Below are 22248 nucleotides of genomic sequence, written 5' to 3' on the forward strand. Positions count from 1 at the left end.
TGTTGCTTTCAATCCAAAAACACAAATTGTCAACAACTGTACCTAAAAATAAAGTACGAATGCTGCATCAGAGGTAAATTTTAAAAACTTAGGAAAATGAACAAAAAAGAACTCATTTTAGAATAAAAACGTCAATTGATCTAAAATTTTGAACTTTTACTGATCTCTTATATCAGGCAAAAACAAAGTGGCAACGCGAAAAAAAATATATATTGATGCACACAAGCTAAAAACAGGAGTCATCCGGGAACATTTTTTTTTTCAAAAAACTTAACTTAAAAACGAACAACAAACAGTTTTAATTCTCTTCATTAGAATTAATTCTGATATTTTTTGAAAAGAGTATTTGAAAAATGTTCAATGATTTCCATAAACTCGACAGACAGGCAATAATTTTGAATTTGCTTGAGCATTAAGGAGAAGGTTTAGAAAAATAAGAAAAAACATGATTTCTTCAACAACTAAATAGGAATTTTTAAACAAGGAGACAATTGCAGAAAAATGTTGGGCAAATAAAAAACTTTGAGAGATCTAAATGTAATTCATACATAAAATTTTAGCCGCTACTTGTATTTAGGAAAACAAATTTGCCAGATTCATCTCAATTTTGATTCTTAATTAGCAGAAAGCCGATAATTTTATCCTGGGTTACACAACCCTTGTAGGCATACAAGAATCATATATGATAGAATACAGAAAATATCTTAATTTATAAATCGATCATTGGATGGAACAGAGGAAATCAAAAATAGTCCTTTTATGATTACTAGAAAACCAAATATGTCCTTGTGTGATTACCAGGAAAATCATATATGTTCACTTTAAGTTCATCAGGAAATCTTCAATTGTTTTGTTTTTTAGCGAGCCCTCATCAAAGTCCTGTTAGAATTTAGCGGCCCACAAAAGAAGCCACTAAATTTACAAGACTTTCCGGAATGTATAAAAATATATATATATATATATATATATATATATATATAATTCAAAACTCTGCGTTTTTTTGAACAGGTAAAGACATAATTAGCCCTTTGTTGGAAATTTACTAGATCGATCAGGATTATTCATATAAAAATGTATGAAAAAAATAGACAACAATTTTGTCGTTTTTTGCATGCAAAAATTAGAATAAATGGATTCTCTGGGCAGAAAAGATTTAAAGTAGCATCGAGCTTCTGATTTAATTTTACAATAATTTTCAAGGTTTTTTGTTTCAGATATCACTTTGTATGATTTCTAAGTAATTTTCACTTCGCTATTGCCTAGGGACACCAAAGGTAGTCTACTCTCTACGCACTAACACGCCGACAAGACATCTGATCGATGTTTTAAAAGTCTTCGATTCCAGCCAACGGGATGCGTTAGATCAAATAATAGGTACTGTCACCTGTGACAATGTGTGGATGCAGTCAACCTTGCCAATAAACTTTTCTGGCCTCGGAGTGCGACAATCGCAAGAGCAATACAAAGCCGCATATGTGGGCTCAGTGTTAGCATCTGATGACTTGGTTCAGAAAATTACAAACCAGCGCGCGTCAGACAGTAGGGTTTTTAAGGAACTCTATGAAAGCCTTGAACCTTTCAACTTGAAATTTCAAGAAGCTGTAGATACTGAAAAGTTTTCTGAGCTGCTGAGAAATCAGTCGTCAAACAGAGAGAAAGCAAGACTGCAATCACTCTGTTTGCCTCATTCCGGCGCATGGCTTGCGGCACCTCCAGTTCCTGCCTTAGGTCTCCATCTGAGTCCCAGTGAATTTCAAATTAGTGTCAAATACAGACTAGGTATTGCAGTTTATGAAGATGAAAGAAAATGCCCTTACTGCAGGTCTGGGACCCTTGACATTTTGGTGACCACGCCGTCATCTGTACCGGAAGAGGGGATGCAATTTCTCGGCATGACAGGATTCGTGACCGTTTTGCATCAACCTGCTCAGCAGCTAACTTGTCCCCAGTCATCGAAAAACGGAACCTTATTGCAGGAAACGGTTATCGCCCTGGCAACATATTTCTGCTTTTATGGAAATCAGGTCGTCCAGCTGCTCTAGACGTCACCGTAACTTCTCCACTGCAACCAAACATTAAAAATCATGCGGCAGAGAAGTCTGGTTACGCGATTGAAGCAGCCGAAGAGCGAAAGTATGCACAACACGAAAAAAATTGCTCTGAGCAAGGATTTTTGTTTGTTCCTCTCGCTGTTGAGTCATTGGGTGGTCTGTCAGTTACTCTCAAGAAAGCGTTAAAGCGCATAGCTCTGTTAGCTGACAGCAGGAATTATCAGTCGCAGGGACATGCTATCGCTTTTAATAGATTGGCTCAGTCCGTTTCCATTGTGATTGTAAGAGGATCGGCTACAATGTTGCTTGCCCGAGTCCCGTAACCCCAGCTTTCGCAATATTTTTGGACAAATTCTATTGTGGGCAAACATTGTGATCTCCAAGAAGAGTGGAGTCTTTTGAGAAGTGTCGCCCAATGAGAGGGGACCTGCGTTTTTGTAAATATTGTCTCACCCAATGAGCGGGGAGAACATAAATAATTTTCAAGAGTTCAATGAAGACTGAAACGAGAAGAATTCTGAAACTTAAGGAGAACAGGACTGATGTTATAAAGAGCGATTGAGAAGAATGAAGAATTCTTCAACCAAAAACACACTTATTTGAACCTTTAATGAGCAAAAATTTTTGATTCCGAATCAAAGTTTGATAACAAAGATTTGTAATAATTCACGATTGTCATTTAAAAAAAAATTCACAGGGTCTCCCAAAATGAAAATCATACAGAATATTGACTATCAAAAATGTTTTATTATTTTGTAAGCAGGATATCATATATATTTTTTTAAGGCTACCGGGAACTAGTCCCAATCATATATGACATTATATGACTGCCATCAACTATAGATGCCTCTGTATGGTTAGCAGGAAATATGTGTGATAGTCTACAAGGTTTTGTTACACACTTTCTTGACCGGAACACACTCCTATCAAAATATTACATTTTGGAAAAAAACAGTGCATAAACTTACTCGTTGGATAAATTACATGCTCGTAAAATAACAGCAAATATTTTACAAAAAAACCATTGAAGCTCCTCGATTTTTAACATAAGGATTCCCAACTCAAATCTGAAAACGATACTTCAAAAAAAAACAACGTGTCAAAAGCTTAATATCTATTTTTTGCAACTCCGGCAAATAAGTATCTATTTCTATAAATTAAGCAAAAATTTACAATTTGGGTTTCGAGATTAAAAATTAGCAAATCGTTGCGTTAAGGGCGGATGTTGACGAATTTGTAAAAAAAATATAATATATATATATATATATATATATATATATATATATATATATATATATATATATATGTATGTATATATATATATATATAACTCTAGGTTAAACCTTGGGTCCGATAGATCGAACCGGTATAGTCATAAATTATGCCCGACCGGACATACTTTAGGAAAAAGTCGCTGAAGTTAAGAGGCCTCGAAAAACTATCAATTAAATTTTTGTATACTAAAGATTTTTCGTAGTATAAACTAATAAATTTATTGTTGTGCATAAATTCAGTTTGCAAAAATATTTCACTCCGCGAATTTCTGTTTCAGGCCTGTTTTCAGTCAACTAGGACTGTTTATTACAACCAAACAGTTTACCGAAAAGTGAAAAAGGAAAGCTTCCCACTAGCTAGCAGTCAACTTATAAACAACAACAACGACCCACTCAAAATTATCCCAGAGATTACACCCCCGGATTCAGATAATGCCCTGGTTTTCAAGCAAACTGTCACTTTACCCCCCGATTCGACAGACGAAGGCAAAAACCCGAAAACTTATGATTACGTTTTAATACCGTTTATACAAACTAAAAAGAAATTAGTTCACGTTGACGGTTTGAATTCTTTAGGGATTATTTTTATTAGTTGTTTGCTTGGAGCGGTTTTTTCATCTCAAAACGAAAGCGATAGTTTATTAGTCAAGTTATGCATCGAAATCAACGAAGCGATTTTAAAAAGCGTTTCTATGGTAATGTGGTTCTGTCCATTCGGAATTTGTTCACTCATAACTGGGAAAATCCTAGAAATTGAGGATATAGAAACGACAGCAAATTCTTTATTTAGATATATGGTTACGGTTTGTTTAGGGTTATTTATTCACACATTTATTACCCTAATGGGGCTTTATTTACTCGTGACCAGAAAGAACCCAATTCATTATTTCATGGCAGTTTCACAGGCCTTATTTACAGCTTTGGGCACAGCTTCCAGGTGAGAAATTACTTTGATCTTGTGAATTTGTAGCCCAAATAAATGTCACAATTTGAAGTTCCCAAACCTCTCAAGTTTTCAAAACTTTGAAGCAAATTAGTTCAGTGAAAAAGCAATAAAACAGGTACTTGATATTTCTGCATTCTATTACCGATTTGGGTGACATATAAATTTTATAACTCTTTATGACTTATAAAGGTTTGGAAGATTGAAATTAAACTGATGAAAAATTAATATATTTCTATTATGAGGTAATTTTAAATAATTTGTAAAAGTTGTCAGCAATCAAGTATAAATTGAGTTGTAAATGCTTCAAATGATCATTTCAGAAAGTTGCAAAAATTTATGACAGTTGAGCAGTTTAATAACCTACGGGGAAAATGAACAAAAGGATTATTTTATTTGAAAGAGACAATCTATATTAATTTTTACTGACCTTAAGTAAGAACCTTAGAGACCAGTCATTAATTAAAACGTTCTTAAAAAAGGTTCTTCTTAAAAAGGTTCTTAAAAATATGAACACAATGATTTCAAAATCATAACGAGAAACTTCAAAATCAGGTGGATTACCAATATTTTAATGAACAAAAAATGAACACAAGAACCAAAATTAAAAAGAATTTAGCTCGGTAATGATCAGAATTTAGCTCGTTTATGACCAGACTTTAGGCAGACTTTGACAAGGAAGTCGGATCATGCAGGCAGACTTTAATATGGCGCTCGTCCATGTAATCATAAACTCATGATACCCCCCATGCGTTTTTAATTGCTTGATCATTGACGCACACCTCAACCTGGGTATCAACTATTTATACGAAGCTTCATTGCAAACCTCTAAATTGTTCATTAATATTTCCAAGCGCAGTGAAACGAAAGTTCATGTACATCTTACAAAGACAAGCCGGACAATTTTTCGAACATTTTTATCTGCTCTGACGAAATGCTCTACGCAAAATTGTTATCATAAATATTAACATTTTTTGATCAGATCATCGAAAGCAATATAGTATGTTTTTAAGAAAAAAAATTATTTGTGTGCTCTTTCGTTTCCGATCAAAACGTTTTTACACATGCTATTGGAATGAGTTGACAAAAAATGAGATCCCAGCATATTTTCAATGCACAAAGCTTCTTTCTCTAAAAGGAAATTTATAGAAGGAGTAAAACCTTACTGATATTGTTGTTCGACTCAAAATGTATAGATTTAATTGACCATTTATCGAAGTGGAAGAGAGCTTATTAATGGTGGTTATCAAATATGCTGCTCAGGATAAATTCAAAATAACCTCAGAACTTAATATAGAAAACTGTAACACATACAAATGTGAACAACATACAATTGAGATATAACTAAGTTGTATCAGCTTGCCATTGGTTACGAAAAACGAAATTAGTTGATTTTACACGTAGAGAGACAATTGAATTACACAAAAATATTAACACTAGCGGCTGGTTATCATACCCAAAAGAATTTAAAATTTTTGAAATTTTTTTTCAAGTTAGCGAGAGTTTTTTTTCCTAACTTCTATATTCAATCACCTTCTGCCTCATTAGCACTCAATATATCTGAATCAAACTTCAGTGATACTTAACTTTGGAGTACTGTATTTACAATAGGTTAGCAAAATCCAAACTGAATTGTTGAATCTGAATTTGAAAATTTTGCACCGTTAAATCTGTAAAGTATGGTATCAGCATTTCTACATTTTGTCAGTTGGTCTTTTGTTTTTTGCTGCTTTCGCAAACTCTTTGAGAGGGATTTGTTTTGAAAAATTGCGTATATGATACCGTTGACAGGTTCGTGTCGCCCTATCCCGCAAAAAAAAATGTGTGGCGACTATTTTTTTCATTTTTCGAATTTTTGATGCAGAACTTTTTGGCCAAACTGGTGTTTGTGGTTCTGAAGGTCTCTGGTAACTTTGTGACCAGAAACAAACTTCATTCACTTTTTGTTAGACCTTTGCGCCGCAGTTGCAGTTGTTTCCGCAGGCTCAGTCGACATACAAACACTCAGAGCATGAGGCACATTTGAAAAAACTTAATTTGCTCAGCTAACTTTCAGTCTGAGGACAGAAAATTCAGCAACTCAGGAATCAAATTTTCATGTAGCCTGTCAAAAAGTTTTGAAACCTTTGTTTTGTAGTTTTCTATCTGCCAGTTCTAATTTGGAGATAGATTCCCATCGAATCAATGCCTCAAGGTGATTGACACATGTTCGCCAAGCCTATTATTGTTCTTTTATTGAGTTGCTTTTCGGTTGACGCTATCGCGGTTCCATTTCAGCTCATTGTGGCGTCTAAATTTTGCTCAACTCTGTGTCCAAAATCTAAATTTTTTCCATATCTAAAAACGCATGTGATAGGGCTTTATAGAATTTTTGGTAAAATATTAGGGTTTTATAGAATTTTTGGATCTATTCTGTTTCGTCCCCCAGTGTTATATAGCACGTTACCATGTAAGAAAATAGCACGTGCGCCTGGGGGTCATAAAAGATTTATACGCACTAAGCTGGTGGAGGGGGGAAACAGAATAGGTCCGCATTTTTTATCAGGTTCTAAATAGAATTAATTAATGGTGGATTTGGTTTACAGCCAAAATTTGTTTCAAATAGTGATAAAGTTGTTGCTTTTTCTATTCACATTGTAAATGAAAAAATTGTAGAACTGAAAATTTATTTTGCAGAAACATCGTCTTTATTATATGCCCAACTGCATTCAATAACTTGCATTGGTTTTTCAGTTCAACATTTGGCCTTAAGGTTGTTAAATTGAGCTTCAGTTGATTCAATTTAGTTTGATGTGATCAAATGGCGTGATTTGCCGACTGATTTCACATCTAGCTTCATCATCTAAATCTTTTGAGTGGGATGCAAAGCAAAAAATACTGTTTTGTAGGAATATCTGATTATTAATTCCGGTAACGCTTTCGTATGATCAAACTGCTGGAATTTTTCAAAAGAGGCTATTGCAAACTAGCAGGTAGAACTTTTGGTTTTTTCCACAGAGGTTGGTCCATCAAAATATATTTGCATGTCCATAACGGATCGTTACGAATTGGTTTTGTTTGTCCTTTAATAGCTATTAATACGACCTTTCTAAGTTATATCGATGCAAAGATTACTTTTGGCCGCCTACGCGAAGCTACCGATCCTGAAACGCCCGCCACAAATGGGCCCTGAACGGCGTGGGATAAAACGTATGGCAAAATTTTCTTGCAGTGTTCTTCGTTATCCCTGATTATGCTTTTTGCAGTACTGAAAACTGTTTCCTTCGTTATTACGGTCACAAGAAACCTTTTTGTGGCAATTTTTTGAAAGAATAAAGTTTGAAATCATGTTGCAGAACATTGCATGCATCACGCGTTGTAATTGACGCCCAATTTGCATCGGTCGCCAGTTGTGTAATCAAAACGATGAGTTCAGTTGGCGATATGTAATTGTAAAATGTCAATCGTGATAGAGCTGTTTGCTTCATAACACTATGTGACTCCTCAATTAAACTGGTAATTGTCAAAATTCTGAAAAAATTTGTTTTGTTGTTGTCATAATTGGAGAAAATGAGTTCAGCAACCCACTTATAGCCCACTTAAATGGCTTCAAAATAGTTCAAAATTTGATTCATTTTCTTACTCAAATCTCTTCTTGATTTTTTGTGTTAATTATTGCGACATCCGCTGACCTATTTTTACTTGTTGGTTGCTATTTTACAAGTATTTTTGGCTACTCAATTTGAAACTGTTTTTTTGAATTTTTCTCACCTCGGGTCTGCTCATTTTTTGCTGCACTGCATGCAATCCGTTTGATATCTTCAGTCAGCTTTTGAGACTATTTTTTGAACTGCGTGTAATTGATTGCCAACTTTCATCTACAATTACTCATCATAATTTGAAGTAAGAGTAGACTTTTCGGCCGCTTACAGAAATGTAATCTACTACTCTCACCTTATCTTTGGTCCTGACAAATTGTTAAATGCGAAATCAACTTAGTAAAGTTTAGTGCTTTTATTCCATGATTTATAGAGGCGCTCGATGATCGGATATTACTGAAAGATTGCGTCGATTGGAGGTAGTTAAATGATCAAAATATGCCCCATTGCAATTTCGTTAAACAACATTATTGACAACTATAACAACGAATACTTTTTAAATTGTTCCAACACTTTTTTTTTCAAAATTGGAGAATATATGCGAAGCTGGCCTTTTCACTTTTTGTTCAAGCATCGTAGAAAAAAAAAGGAAAACACGAATTTTTAGTCCGCAGGACGGAGTTTTGAAATAAATAAAAAATATCAGAAACTTCGAATAGGGGAGAACTTAAAAAATTCTATGGCGAAATTGAAAAGGATCTTCAGTTCTTTTAAATAAGAGCCTTTAAGGATAGCCTTTAATGTTCACTAACATGTTTAAACCAAAACAAAAGGAACAGTGCAGAAATGTGAGAAATCTTAGAAACTATAAAAAATAATTAATATTTGCAAGAAATTGTGGTTTCCAAATTTTCAAAACAGTTTGTTGATTAAATAGTATTTAATAACCTATGTTGGTAAAACATCTGCCAGATTTTAAAAGCGAAGTGGCTCTTTATGCTCTTGATTGAACTTTTTTTTGGAAAATTTTCAAAAATGTCAATTCTATTACCTTAAAAAATCCACGCTTAAACTTGCAAAAAAAAAACAAATAAGAGTCAAACAAATAGTAAAAGACTATGAGTCAGGATCACTCGCCCAAAAATTTGTTTTAAAGAATGGGTTTGTCTTTGTGTGTGTGTGTGTGTGTATGTGTGTGTGTGGGTGGTGGGTGTACGTGTGTGTGTGTGTGTGTGTGTGTGTGTGTGTGTGTGTGTGTGTGTGTGTGTGTGTGTGTGTGTGTCTGTGTTTGTGTGTGTGTGTGTGTTGTGTGAGGTATGTGTGAATGAGAGAGAAAGGGAAGTAGAGTTGGTCTGACAGGCTTTAAATACGCCAAAAACCAAAAATGCGTTCTTTATATCTTTTGAGTATCACATCTCTAGACTTTTAAAAAACAAAAATGACCAATTATGCCCATGAAACGGTTATTCAAACAACTAGTTATGCACACTTAGTTAATTAAAAAAAAAACGAAAAAGACCAAAAGGAACTGCGACGAACCTTGAGAAATGATCAGTTTCCAAAAGTTACAATTTTTTAAAAAAGTTTTTTTGATGTCGGGGTTTGAATTTTTGAGTTTGTGGGTATAATGTGGTGTGTGTGTGTGTTTGTGTGTGTTTTTGAAAGGTTTGTGTGTGTCTCTGTCTTTCAACTTTCACGATACATATCTTTCTAGATAGTTTTCAAGAGTTTTAGTTTTTTTCTGCCGAATAAAAAAACGGCATATTTTGGTTCAAACGGTATAGGTAGTTTTCTCCAGAGTATATAAGTTGCTTTCGAACTCTTCCAATGGTTTCTCTGACAGAATTCAATGATTTTTGCAACTTGAGAGGTATATTGGAACATACTGTGCTACGCACAGACTCGCACTAGCCATGTTATTACAAATTATGGGAGGACACCTACGTAGCGAATTTTGATGGTAGAAAACACTTCAGAATGCGACATTTTACGCTAAATACAACCGCCACGACATGAAATTCAAATACCACTTTATATGGTTTAAAAATGTTTGTGTTTGTGTGTGTGGTTTACCGCAAATTTGTCTCTCGCTAAACAATTAATCATTTTTTGTGCCGATGCGAAATGTTCAACTACAAAGCAGAATTACTTAAAGAAAGCTTCTAGTCAATAAGTTAAAACATTTTAACCAATTTCAACAACTGATTAGAATATATGTCTTTAATAACATTGATTAAAAAACCAGATATAAAACGTATCGCTGGACTTCAAAATATCGGACAAAAATTTTTCAAAAATCAAATAGTCAGTAATTTGGCTGCATCACGTGTTGCTTTTGGGGTCAAGTTTGCATCGGTTGCTGAACTTAATAGCTGTTTAGTACCATGATCTTTTGAGAGGCGTGTATCCTGTTACTTAAGTTGTCCTCATGCTGTTTTTTATCAAAGTTTTTCCCTCTATGGAACAAAATGGGGTAAGTTATCTGAACCGATGATAAAGATTTTCATTTTCAAGAGTTTGAAATATCACTTAGTGAAGTTAGAAACGCGAAAACTTAGAAACTTTCACTTGAACAACAGGATTTGGACGGCTGAAAAACGGAGGCATTGGCACAACGCTTTCTAAGTATTGATCAGGAGAATTACAGTATCAACAAAATAGAGCTACCGATGTTTCTCAACTTTGCACAACTTACATATTAACACACATTGTTTACATTTGTTACATTTGACTGACTTGCTGGATTATTCTTTTTGCGACAGAATTAAGCGAAATGAGTAGCTGTATGTATATGTTGATTGTATATAATAACATTAGGTAGCGTAACAAATCATTGTATCAAGGTATTTTTGTAGTACAATCTTAGTTCAATTGAGTATTTGAAAAAATATACAAACCTTCTTGAATTACCAAAAAAATAGTTTCCTCTTATGCCGAACCAGTGATTAGCATCTACAAATATTAGTATTTCTTATGATACTTGGATCTTTTCCGTTTGTGCCCCCCCCCCCTAATTCATCATGCAGCCCCAGGTACAAATAGAAAAGATCCTTAAACCTTATTAATAACCTAGTTATTAATAAATCTTACCCGGGTCGAGGTTTTAGGGTAATTTTTTGTAAGAAATGCGGTGAATGCGGTGAATTTTTGTAAGAAATGCGGTGATTGCGGTGAATGGGGTGAAAATAAATATTTCACCGTATATCACCGCATTTCTTACAAAAATTCACCGCAAAATTCACCGCATTTCTTACAAAAATTCACCGCATAAACTCTTGTGTCAAAATAATGTAAGAAATGCGGTGAAAGCGGTGAATGCGGTGAAAAAAAATAATTCACCACATTTCACCGCATTTCTTACAAAAATTCACCGCGAAATTCACCGCACTTCTTACAAAAATTCACCGCATATGATCTCCAAAGTTTACTCAATCTGATTTAAATTCACGAGAATTTTCAAATACGTAAGTTAAAGTTGGCGCAGTGGACTAAGCAGTGGAAGGCATGCAGGAGGTCAGATGTTCAAACCCGTGTGAGGAGGATTCTTTTTTGTAAGAATACTGAGAACGCGGTGAAAATAAATAATTCACCGCGATTCACCGCATTCACCGCAAAAAGATGTAAGAAATACGCGGTGAAAATTATTTTTTTTCACCGCATTTCAACGCATTTCTTACGAAAATTCACCGCCAAACCTCAACCCGGGTAATGTTTTTCAGTGCGGCCACTCTGCCTATTACAATTCGGTGCGTAGAGGACAAACTGCACATAAGCAGAAGAGTGTCCAGGTTCGTGTTGCCAATTGGGGCCACTGTCAACATGGACGGAACTGCTCTTTACGAAGCTGTAGCTGCTCTTTTCGTCGCACAAGTCAATGACATACAATTAGGTATGACCTTTCCCCTATTTTATGTTGCCCTGTAAACCCTGGGTCGAGAAAATCACTGCTGAAAATTGCCTACAAGTTGTGGCAACTCAAATAATAACGCGGTGCATTGTTTGAAAATTTGGCGGTTTTTAGCCCTGAATGCGGCTGGGCAAATTTATAGAGGATGAAAATTTTTTACAGATTTGGGACTTTACTTTTTTTCCGTTTCTGGTGGCACAATCACCCCCCCCCCCCCCGACCCCAGTACACCCCCGTCCCTCCTCACCCCTTTTTTCAGCACATGTCTTGCACAGTAATTTATTACGTGTAATATATCACGAGTGCCTGGGGTTCTACGAATTGAAAATCAAGAAGGAAACAAATCTAAAATTTAGTACAGGGTGAATCAGTAAAGAGGGGAAAATAAAGTTTAGATGTTCCCATTTCAGATATTGGGCAGCTATTGACGGTTAGCTTAACAGCGACTGCGGCCAGTATTGGGTCGGCTTCTATTCCGGGTGCAGGTCTGGTCACTATGATTCTAGTCTTAAATGCAGTGGGACTTCCTACGGATGATATTGTGCTTATTCTATCTGTTGATTGGCTACTTGACAGGCTGGGCATATTTTCAACAAATAAACAAATAAAACAAACAAGCATGCAACAAAAAAAACTAATATATAGAGAGTTTTATCATAGGAACCTTTTTTGTGGCTGAGAACTTTCTAAGGTAGGTTTCTAAGAGCGAAAAAACTCAATGTAACTATGATTATCAAAATCACAAATTAATGGTATTAAAAAGGGGGTTTTTTACTTTTCTTTGAGCTAATTTTAATCAATTTTGTTGCATGGAAACGTCAGAAAAACTATTTTAGATTGTTTCAGAAATTAGCTCGCAAACTACTGGCAAGGGGTTGACTTAGGTGATGACACAGCTAGCTTGAGCATAGGGAAACGCTGGGAAGACAGAAAGAATAGGGTATAGGTGGGGAAGACAGTTCGGTTGTGTGCAGCTGGATTCCAGGGTAAGGGTGGATCAGGCTCTCAAAAAATATCATTGAGAGCGGACGGATTTGGGAGCATTGATCAAAGAAAGTCGGAAAAAATTGACATTTTCAAATCACCCACTTTAAGCAGTGACAATTCCGACTTAAGTTTGAGAGCGCAAACAACACAAAAACAACAGTGAGTCTAAAGTTTCTACAGGTTTCTCTCTGTCTCTCCAATTTAAGTTCACAAACCAACAGGGTTGCTTTTTAATTAGAAGATTTAAGATTTAATGGAAAAGAACAATTTTTTCCGCGGCAAAAACTAAATAAACATTTCATTAAACATAAGAAATATACATTAAGCATATATATATATATATATATATATATATATATATATATATATATAAATATATATATATATATATATATATATATATATATATATATATATATTGATATATATATATATATATATATATATATATATATATATATATATATACTTGTTGCTAGCTTTTCAGGAAATGCTAAAATGTTAATGTAGTTTTTTTCTTATGAACAAATTGTTCTTATCCATTAAGTTTTTAATCATTTCATTAATACACAACTGTTGTTTGACAAATCTGAAAGATGACAAAAAGCAATTTCATTGTTTTCTGTTGATTACAAAGATTAAAACAGAATCATTTTTTAGGTTGACTCAAGGTCATCGACTAACATTTGAGATTTATCTAGACGGCCGTTTGTTTTTTTTTGCAAAAAACTATCAATTTTTCTTCCCAGTTTCCGTAGCAGACGGTTTCTTTCATTTTTTTGTTGATACTTGTTGATCTAAAACTACTTGAACTCTGTAAGGACAAATAATTTCAAAAAGAGTCTCCGAAATTTTAGATAGCTGGTGATCAAACTATTAAGAAAAAGGAGAACGCATCGGTTGAAACTTCTTTTTCTAAATAATGATAATGTGCACTTACGGTTGCTAGAGGGATTCGAACCAAGTTAAAGTTAACCACCTCACATTTCATTTTGATAACTTTTATGCCCTTGAAAAAAAATTTTTTTGTTGAAAATGTCACCAAAATCCAGACTTCGAACGTCAGTCAACGTCCTTGGCGACGCGTACGGAGCAGGAATAGTGGACCATTTCTGTCAAGGAAAAGTTGCAAACAACAACAACAACAACATTAACAACATATTGCATGTTCAAGTTTCAGGACCAGGCATGGCGACATATAGTCAACAACATCCACCGCAAAAACAACAAACACCTCAGCAGCAACAACAACAACAACATAAACAACAACAAACAATACCTCAGCAACAACAACAACAACATCATCAGCAAAAACAAACAATGCAACCAGTACCTCAACAACAACATCATCATCAACAACAACAACAGCAACAACAACAAACAATACCTCAACAACAGATACAAATTTATCAGCAATCTCAGCCTCAAGAAATGAATACAGTATACGTTGGAAATTACATGACCAACGAATACATCGACTATTGTGTAAAGTCCATGCGAAAAAGCTCGAGTATTTAAAAGTTAAATGTTTAGACAATGTTTGAAATTGATTTGGAAATTGATTTGGAAATTGTTGGCTTTTGGTTTAGTATGAAAAAAAATGATATTGATGCAGACAATGTGTATGACGAAACTTTGATAAATAAAATTTAACTTTTTGGATATTCGATAGATATATTTGAAAGGAACTAAAAGGCGGTAATCTTGTTTCAAATAAAAAAAGTACAATGAACTAGTACAAATAAGTGGCAAACTTATTTTTCTGATTGATATTACTTTTTAAAAAAGCAAGAAATTAAAAGAAATCTTTGAACAAATTTAACAGATTTACGTCTGGTATCGAAAAAAATGTATAAAGAAAGCTTGTCAAGATTACTAAAAACTTTATTTTCATCCTTTATACGAGCGAAATGGAACATAAAAGAAACAGACTCCACTCTACCATTATTTTACACATAATTTTATGACAGATAAATAAAACATCTGCTACTTTCTTGATTAAAAAGTGAAATTTGCAGTAAAGAAATTTAAAGTAAAGTTCATGCGACTTTTTTTTTTAAAAAATGATAACGACAATAGTTCAATTTTACCATGATTTGTGACCTTCTTTCAATCGCTTTTCCATGAAAAATCCTTTAACATTCTGTGAATAATTCGGCACTCCAATTTCTAAGCACTGAAAAAATTGATTAAATTAATTCTCTTGCAAATTATACCTTTAATTGATAAGTTTAGCTTTTTCGCTTGGAGAACCAACGATCTACAGCCTCTCACAGTCCAAGTTAATAATGATATTTATTGAAATTTTCAAAATCAAAGAGACGCAAAATCGGCAACAGCGAGGAAGCAATTTTAACAATTTTAATTAAAATCAGCGTCTCGAAGAGTTTTGGTTTGATTAACTAAACTAAAATTTTGAAACGAAATAAATAAATGTTGAGTCCGATACTTTATTTTAATTTGAAGTATTGATGATTTGTTTTGTCTTGTCAGCTACAATTATCATAGGTGAGATGAAAACATTTGCCAGTGTCATTCGTATTTTATAGCTAAACTGCTCAGCAATAAAAGTGTAAGAATACGTCGAAAGTACATTCACCCCCATAATTGTATATTGAGCACATTTCTGTTCAGAAGTTGATTAGCTGAGATGCACTGTCTAACAAATTTAATTTTTCAAAACGTGTTTACGTAATATGAGTGTTATCGATTAATTGATGTTTCGATATGTTCTATGCTAAATTATCAACTAGAATTTGTTTTTTGCATCATTGTTCCCTTCAAAAAAATTCTCATAAAAACAATTAATAATCAAGGTCTGCAGTTATTGACTGGCAACTTAACTGAATGAAATTTATCTAAAAATTGTCTTGAAGCTTAATTACTGACTTTGACTTCCCAATTCCACAGTTTTTATTGTAAAAATTTTTTAGCAGTAATTCTTTGGGTGTTCTTTTCGATTAATCGTAGATTTCGTATAAGATTTTTTGTTCAACCATTGGAATAGCCAGGATTTGTCTGAAAAACTTCAGTTGTCCTAACTATTAATTATTATCAATTTTAGTGTTCCGGAAATATGTGCGTAAAAAACTATCTAAGAATTTTTATGCAAAAATTTCTTAGAATGTTTTTAACGCCCATATTTTTAGAAGGCGAACATCATACCTTCAAAAAATAGATTTGGTTAACACTTTGATAAAAATTCACTATTAAGATAACTTATTACTGATAATTTTTGGACAAGTTCTGGCTATTTTTTTGACTAAATGAAATTTTGCTTGAAATTTACTCACCCTCACTTATAATAGCTTTCTGTTCATGTTGAAAACTTAACAGGCAAAATGTGGTCTGAATGATAAATGAAAGCCAATGTTAAGGGTTGCGTTCTTCAGTAGGGTCACCTCTTTGTTTAAACCGTATCAGTTGATACTGTTAATTTCAAATGCTGTGTTGAGGATCAATTTTGAGCTCCTCTTACGGCAAAACTATCTTGCATAAAAGATCCGAATTTAATGGTAAAAATATATGCTGAGCTTGATGTAATACTTCAGTTAGGTCATTTGTTGAAAAGAATTAATCATTGTCGAACAAAATCCAAAGCAATCATGAATCAAGGTCAGAAATTTTCACGTTTAGCTCTCAGAATTGGTTTGATCAACTAGCTCAAAAATTTGCTTCTAAAAACGTTTGGATGATTTTTGTTACTAAAAACAGATTCCGTGGTCTTCAAATGTGTAGGTTAAGCACAGGAATATGAGTAAGCTCATGACAACCAAATTAGGTACAGTTTTTTGTCTCCCAAAATTACAGTTTTTTGAAAACAAAAAAAAGCAAAATAGGGGATATATATTTTGAATAAAGATACTTATTTGTAAAATATCAATTTGACTTTTTAAAGAAACAAGGAGCCTCGTAAAGTGCGCACGCACATAATGTTCCGACCCCGCTTATCTACATTCTTGACTTGATTGGCTACCAAATGATGAAGTGATAGAAAACTTTCAAAAACGTACATATCGTTCAATAAACAACCAGTGGAAAACAATAATGCCACGCTAGAGAACCAATACAAGTTGATGATAATAGGACTACTAGAAAGGACAAAAATAAAAATCAAACAACAAACATTTTTTTGACCAAAACTCGATGTCTAATAAAAAAAATCACAAAAAAAACAAACTTGCATCGGATAAAAAATCAATTTAACCTATGCTTTATTAGAAAAGATATGGGACCTGTCCTCATTGTGTCTGTTCATGTTGGGACCTGTTTTTTGTTACGAGGTCGACAAGAAACAAAAAAGGTGCGAGGTGCAAAAATACGTTTCTGTTTTTTTAAAAAACAATTAGTTTCACAGTAATTGATGTCATTAGATATCAACTGTAATCATTCAAATGTTCGTTTATATCTCCATAGGAAGCAATTGAGACATGTCAGTATCCAATGTTTAATTGCACAAAATTATTTCAAAGCCAATGGGACCTATTATTATTGTTATATATTAAAAACACTGTAAAATGTACAAAAAAAAAAATCTCAAACATTTTATCATATCTCGTAATTACAGTAGTAGCAAAGCCGAGAAGCAATTTTTTGAAGCTAAAATTCATATTTAACAGCGGGTTGTAATCTGTGCTTACAGAGACTGAGCTACAAATTGGCTGGAATACAATTTTAAAAAATAACGAGGCTCAAAAACACAAAAATGTTTTTGAAAGCAAATATTTTCAAAAGTCGTAACAAACCTAAGATTTCAACAAAAAGCAATGTATTAGGTTGCAATACCTATTGGGCATGTTAATAAGGATACTAAGTCACAACCCCACAAAAAACAACAAAAAAATAAAAGAGCCAAAACTTCAAACGATTTTACGACATCACACTCTTCATGGCACTATAATTATAAGATGTTACCTGCAAAAACTGTAAACCATCACATTCTCCTCAATTTAACATCAAAGAGTCATCCTTATAGTCATCCAAAAAAATGACTAGATTGACTTATAAATCCTAAAAAGCTAACTGGATCTTTGATTGCGGACAAAAAATCCTTGACTACAAAAGAGTAACAAATGAAAAGAAAACTCAAGAACTCCAAAAAATTTTTTTGAAAACAACTGGTCAGAGCCATGAGAAACCATGAGCAAAAAATTCCTACAACGTTTTCAACGCTCATATTTTCAGAAGGCGATTATCATACCTTCAAAAATCGATTTGTTTAACACTTTGATAAAAATTCACTATTAAGATAGCTTATTACTGATAATTTTTGGACAAGTTCTTGCTATTTTTTTGACTAAAGGAAATTTTGCTTGAAATTTACTCACCCTCACTTATAATTTAGTTCAACAAGAAAATAAAAAAGCCAAAACTTCAAACAATTATACGACATCACACTCTTCATGGCACTATAATTATAAGATGTTAGCTCCAAAAACTGTAAATCATCAATGTCTCCTCATTTTAACATCAACGAGTCATCCCTATAAAAAGACTACGCAGACATGACAACATAAAGAAACCCAAAAATTGAACAAAATATTGATCTCAAAAAATTTTTACGAAACTAAATGGTCGACGCAATCAGTCAGAACGTATAACGAAAGTAATTGAGACTTCTACTTAATGAGATACCTGGTGACAAAAATGAAGCAAAAAGGAGACAGATGAAAAAAAAAACCTTTTTTAAATTTAAATTGAAAGTCATTAAAACAAACAGCTATAAACTGAAATCTTTGACTAGATTGAGTTATACGTCCTGAGAAAACAATTGAGACCTGTTGGTATCAAGTATGTGGCGTAAAACAAAAAAAACCGAGAAACAGGTAAAAAAAGAAAGAAATCCACGAAATTTTGTGAGATGACTGTGTCTCAGCCCAAAAAGCATTGTCTCAGCCCAAAACTTTTAAAAAAAACAGTTAACATATCCAGATACGTTTTTTCCCACGTTGTGCGATTTCCGTATAAGTTTTTGTTTTCAATTGGACTTGTCAATCATGCAAAAATTCGACAAGGAAACAAAATGAGCTAATGAAATATGTAATTATGCTAAAAAAAAATTCAAAATGCGTAGTGTCAAAAAAGAAACCATTTGTTGAATATAAAACCATTATCGACATTATTTTTAATTCACAGTAAGCTGTTATCCGCCTGTTTTTAATGAGACTGCGCCCATAGTTGAGAAACATAAGGTAAATAATGGCAAAACTCAAAAATTCACAGATATTTTCTTAAAACAAATATATTCAAAGTCAAAACAGAACTTAGATAACAACTATAAAAACTGACTAGATTAACCTAAAAATCCTAAAAAGCTAACTGGATCGTTGTTTGGGGACGAAAAGTCCTCGGCTATAAAAAGTGTAACAAATGAAAGGAAAACTCAAGAAATCCAAAAAAAATTTTACGAAAACAACTGCTCAGAGCCATGAAAAACAATGAGCATAATTCTGAAACCATAATATAATCTCGTTGGGCCTCGTTTATTGTAGATAGTATCTGTCAATAATGAGCCCTGATTTGAAGTTCTTTTTTACATAAAAAAATTTACCGTAATTTAAATAAAAACCTTTACAAAGCAAAATATTTTTTAAAAAATTTTTGCACCCCATTAAAATCCAGTATTTTTTTCATGATAAGGATCCATGGCGAGATCAAGATCAGTTCAAATTGTGCTGTGCGTTTGATAAAACACTCAGCTGGTCAACGGGTTGCAAAATAGATCAATTTTTAAATAAAGTTTTTCATTTTGTCAAAAATAAATCATGCTTTTGTACAATTATCCATTTTAAATTTGAAAAAAACAGGCAAAATTGCAATTCCAGAAAACTATTAAAGCCAGCGGGAGTAAAACTAAGTCTTTTTTGATCTCGAAAAGAATATGACCGCAGTTTTAAGCTGTCTACTTCCAGAATAGTTAAAGCAGGTGGGCTAAAACAGCAAATTTGGTCCCATTTTTGATGAAGATGAAATTTTCTAAAATTTTACTCGATAAATTTAGCATAAGTTCTCGACAGAAAACTCGGATCAAACCATTCAGCAGCCCTCCTCTATCTTTAGAAATGACAGCGATAACCCTCCAGTTTACAATTTCATCATATTTTAGCAAAATTGACAAAAATTTGGTCAAAAATGCCGAAAATTTGAAAAAAAAAACAGATTAATGACTTCTAATATTCGCAAAATTTTAAACCTCTTTAACATCCTGTAAAAAGCGAAAATTAAAAAAATCTTTTTTATTCCATATTCTACGCCGGACGGGCTTTCGAATGATACAACTCACAACTTTCTTCGATGATTATATCGATCGGCCAAAATTGTCTGAACAAAAAAACCCATTTGAGTATATAGTTCCTCCCCCACTAAAGTGGATCGGAACAATTAGTTCAGTTTCATCTTGACCATATTATAATTTTCGGATAAAATTAATGATTAGTTGTGTATTTTCTGTACTTTGGGAATCTTCAATTATGTGCATGAGGAACTGGGGTGGGGCACAAACTGAAATGATCCGAAATACTTCCCCTGGGAGGAGAAACAGAAATTTATCTGAGCACATGTCAACTAAATTAGGTAAAAAAAAAATTTTGTCTCCCAAAAGTACAGTTTTTTTTTTAAAAAAAATAAGAATGAGGAAAAAATAATTTGAAAAAAGGAATCTATTTTTCAAATATAAATTGGCGGTAATAATTATCGGGGTAATAATAATTCCCGGGTTAACTTTAACGGGGAACATGTTAATATTTAACCATCTCGTTATATTTCTTTCAATTGATATGCTTGAGATGTGAATAAGAAATAAAAAGAACAAGAAGAACAAATACTATTTCTTACCTTATTTGGCATGAGAAGTGGGACTCCCTTTTTGAGGAACATGAGAGCTGTGTCAGGGTGACCACACTGGGAGGAAATATGAAGAAGGGTACTTCCGTCCTAAAAGTAAATAATCATCAGGAAAAATTTCCTCTTTCAAGAACTTGTACATCTTCAATTTCTTTTTTAGGGTGTATGGGGAATCGTTCTAACTCAGTTACAAGACATTACAAATCTATGTCGCGCTATTATCTGAACAAAATCAGGCAAGATCTGAAAACAAAGATCAGTTTATCAGATCTTGCCTATGATTTCGTTCAAAATCATGCGCGACATTGATTTGTAATGTCTTGTGATTCAGTTAGAACGATTCTTACATCCTAAATAAAGAGAGCGAGGTAGTTTTTTTCGCTCAGAAGATTTTGTAAGACAGTAGTTGCTTCATTTTAGGGTGGTTGTAGTTGAAGTTCATATAAAATCTTTATTAAACTTACCGCTGCAAACAAACAAAAAAGGAGAGTTTTTTTTTCATTCGCTATCTTTTGACCTTAGCAATCATGTAAATTTCTTGCAACTCCCCCCCCCCCCCCCCCACCTACCGCCATCACACACCAGACGCACATGAATGTTTTTTGTACACAGAACTTGTTCTATACAACAACATAATTAGCAACGGGAGGTCAATGAACGGTATAAATGAGGGTGGATGAGAGGGTTGACTAAATAATTAAACACAATCAATTTTTTAGTTTTCTTTTGAAAATTTCACCTTAGTGCGTGCAGCGACGGATGCCTTGAACCTGTCAATGAGTATCTCCACCACAGCTGTGTGACCTCTCTCTGCTGCTATATGCAAGGCACTTCTGTCCATCTGAAATTAGGTAAACAAACGTACACTTTATTCATCTAATTTCTTGCGTTCAAAACTTGTAACGCTTGCTTACGTCCTGTATACCATCGATACCAAAAAAATGTACGTTTCAAAGCCGAAGATACCGAAAACATTTTGCAACTCAAAAACGAGGAGGATAGCGAAAAAGTTTTGCTTTTAAACCCAAACATCGAAATTCATAACAACCTGGATCAATCACTGGGAAATAACATGCAACTTTTTGTAAAAATAAACATTTTGTGCGGCAGAGAGCCAGCAACTTTCAGCGGTGAAATTGGAGAATTTTTGAAAGAGTTGCGCAGAATTTTGCAATGAGAAATAGTTTTCAGCCGCATTAATAATAATAATAATAATAATAATATTAATAATAATAATAATGATAATAATAATAAAAAATAATAATAATAATAATAATAATAATAATAAAAATAATAATAATAATAATAATAATAATAATAATAATAATTGTGGTTCCTGCGTAATCGCAGCGGAACAGCATTGGGCCTACAATAGGCCTAGTTTTCAACTGCCCTTTTTCTTATTATTCCCCACATTTCAGACAGATCATTTTATGACCAGAATTGCTCTTTTTAGTAACTATAGCCACTTTTTTGCGTCTGAAACTTTCACGCGGTACCATCATTGCAGCCAAGATTGGTCATTCACTGCAAAAAAGCTACAGCTTTCAGCGTAAACATCGCAAAACGAAAGCAATGCATCCCGCTTCGATCCCCATTCTGATAAGTACCACTCAAATCTTCCTCCATTGTGTCACTATTCGTTTTAAAAACACACAGGTGCACG

At 33.6% G+C, this 22248-nt stretch overlaps 2 protein-coding genes across 9 annotated transcripts in view; one reads left to right on the plus strand and one right to left on the minus strand.

Annotated features, from left to right (window-relative positions):
• The window catches only part of LOC142354422 (uncharacterized), a 203213-nt gene that overhangs the window by 110650 nt on the left and 70315 nt on the right, over nucleotides 1–22248 (minus strand). For all 7 annotated transcript variants that reach the window (XM_075406711.1, XM_075406713.1, XM_075406712.1 and 4 more), the window contains exons 9-10: nucleotides 21322–21423; nucleotides 20574–20672 (exon numbers count right to left, since the gene is read on the minus strand). In XM_075406711.1, the coding sequence (XP_075262826.1) occupies nucleotides 20574–20672; nucleotides 21322–21423 (201 nt within the window). The remainder of the gene's footprint in view (nucleotides 1–20573; nucleotides 20673–21321; nucleotides 21424–22248) is intronic.
• LOC142354465 (excitatory amino acid transporter 2-like) lies at nucleotides 3903–15219 on the plus strand. Of its 2 annotated transcripts, none has more exons than XM_075406768.1 (5): nucleotides 3903–4262; nucleotides 11566–11735; nucleotides 12164–12329; nucleotides 13793–14225; nucleotides 15007–15219. In XM_075406768.1, the coding sequence occupies exons 1-5, from the start codon at nucleotides 4018–4020 to the stop codon at nucleotides 15040–15042; spliced, it is 1050 nt and encodes a 349-aa protein (XP_075262883.1). In that variant the 5' UTR covers nucleotides 3903–4017; the 3' UTR covers nucleotides 15043–15219. The 2 variants fall into 2 exon arrangements, with proteins under 2 accessions (XP_075262883.1, XP_075262882.1); XM_075406767.1 differs by having other exon boundaries at nucleotides 14991–15080.

Source organism: Convolutriloba macropyga, chromosome 15 (genome assembly GCF_964194025.1).
Source record: "Convolutriloba macropyga chromosome 15, txConMacr16.3, whole genome shotgun sequence".
In the NCBI taxonomy this organism is placed as follows: Eukaryota; Metazoa; Xenacoelomorpha; order Acoela; family Convolutidae; genus Convolutriloba; species Convolutriloba macropyga.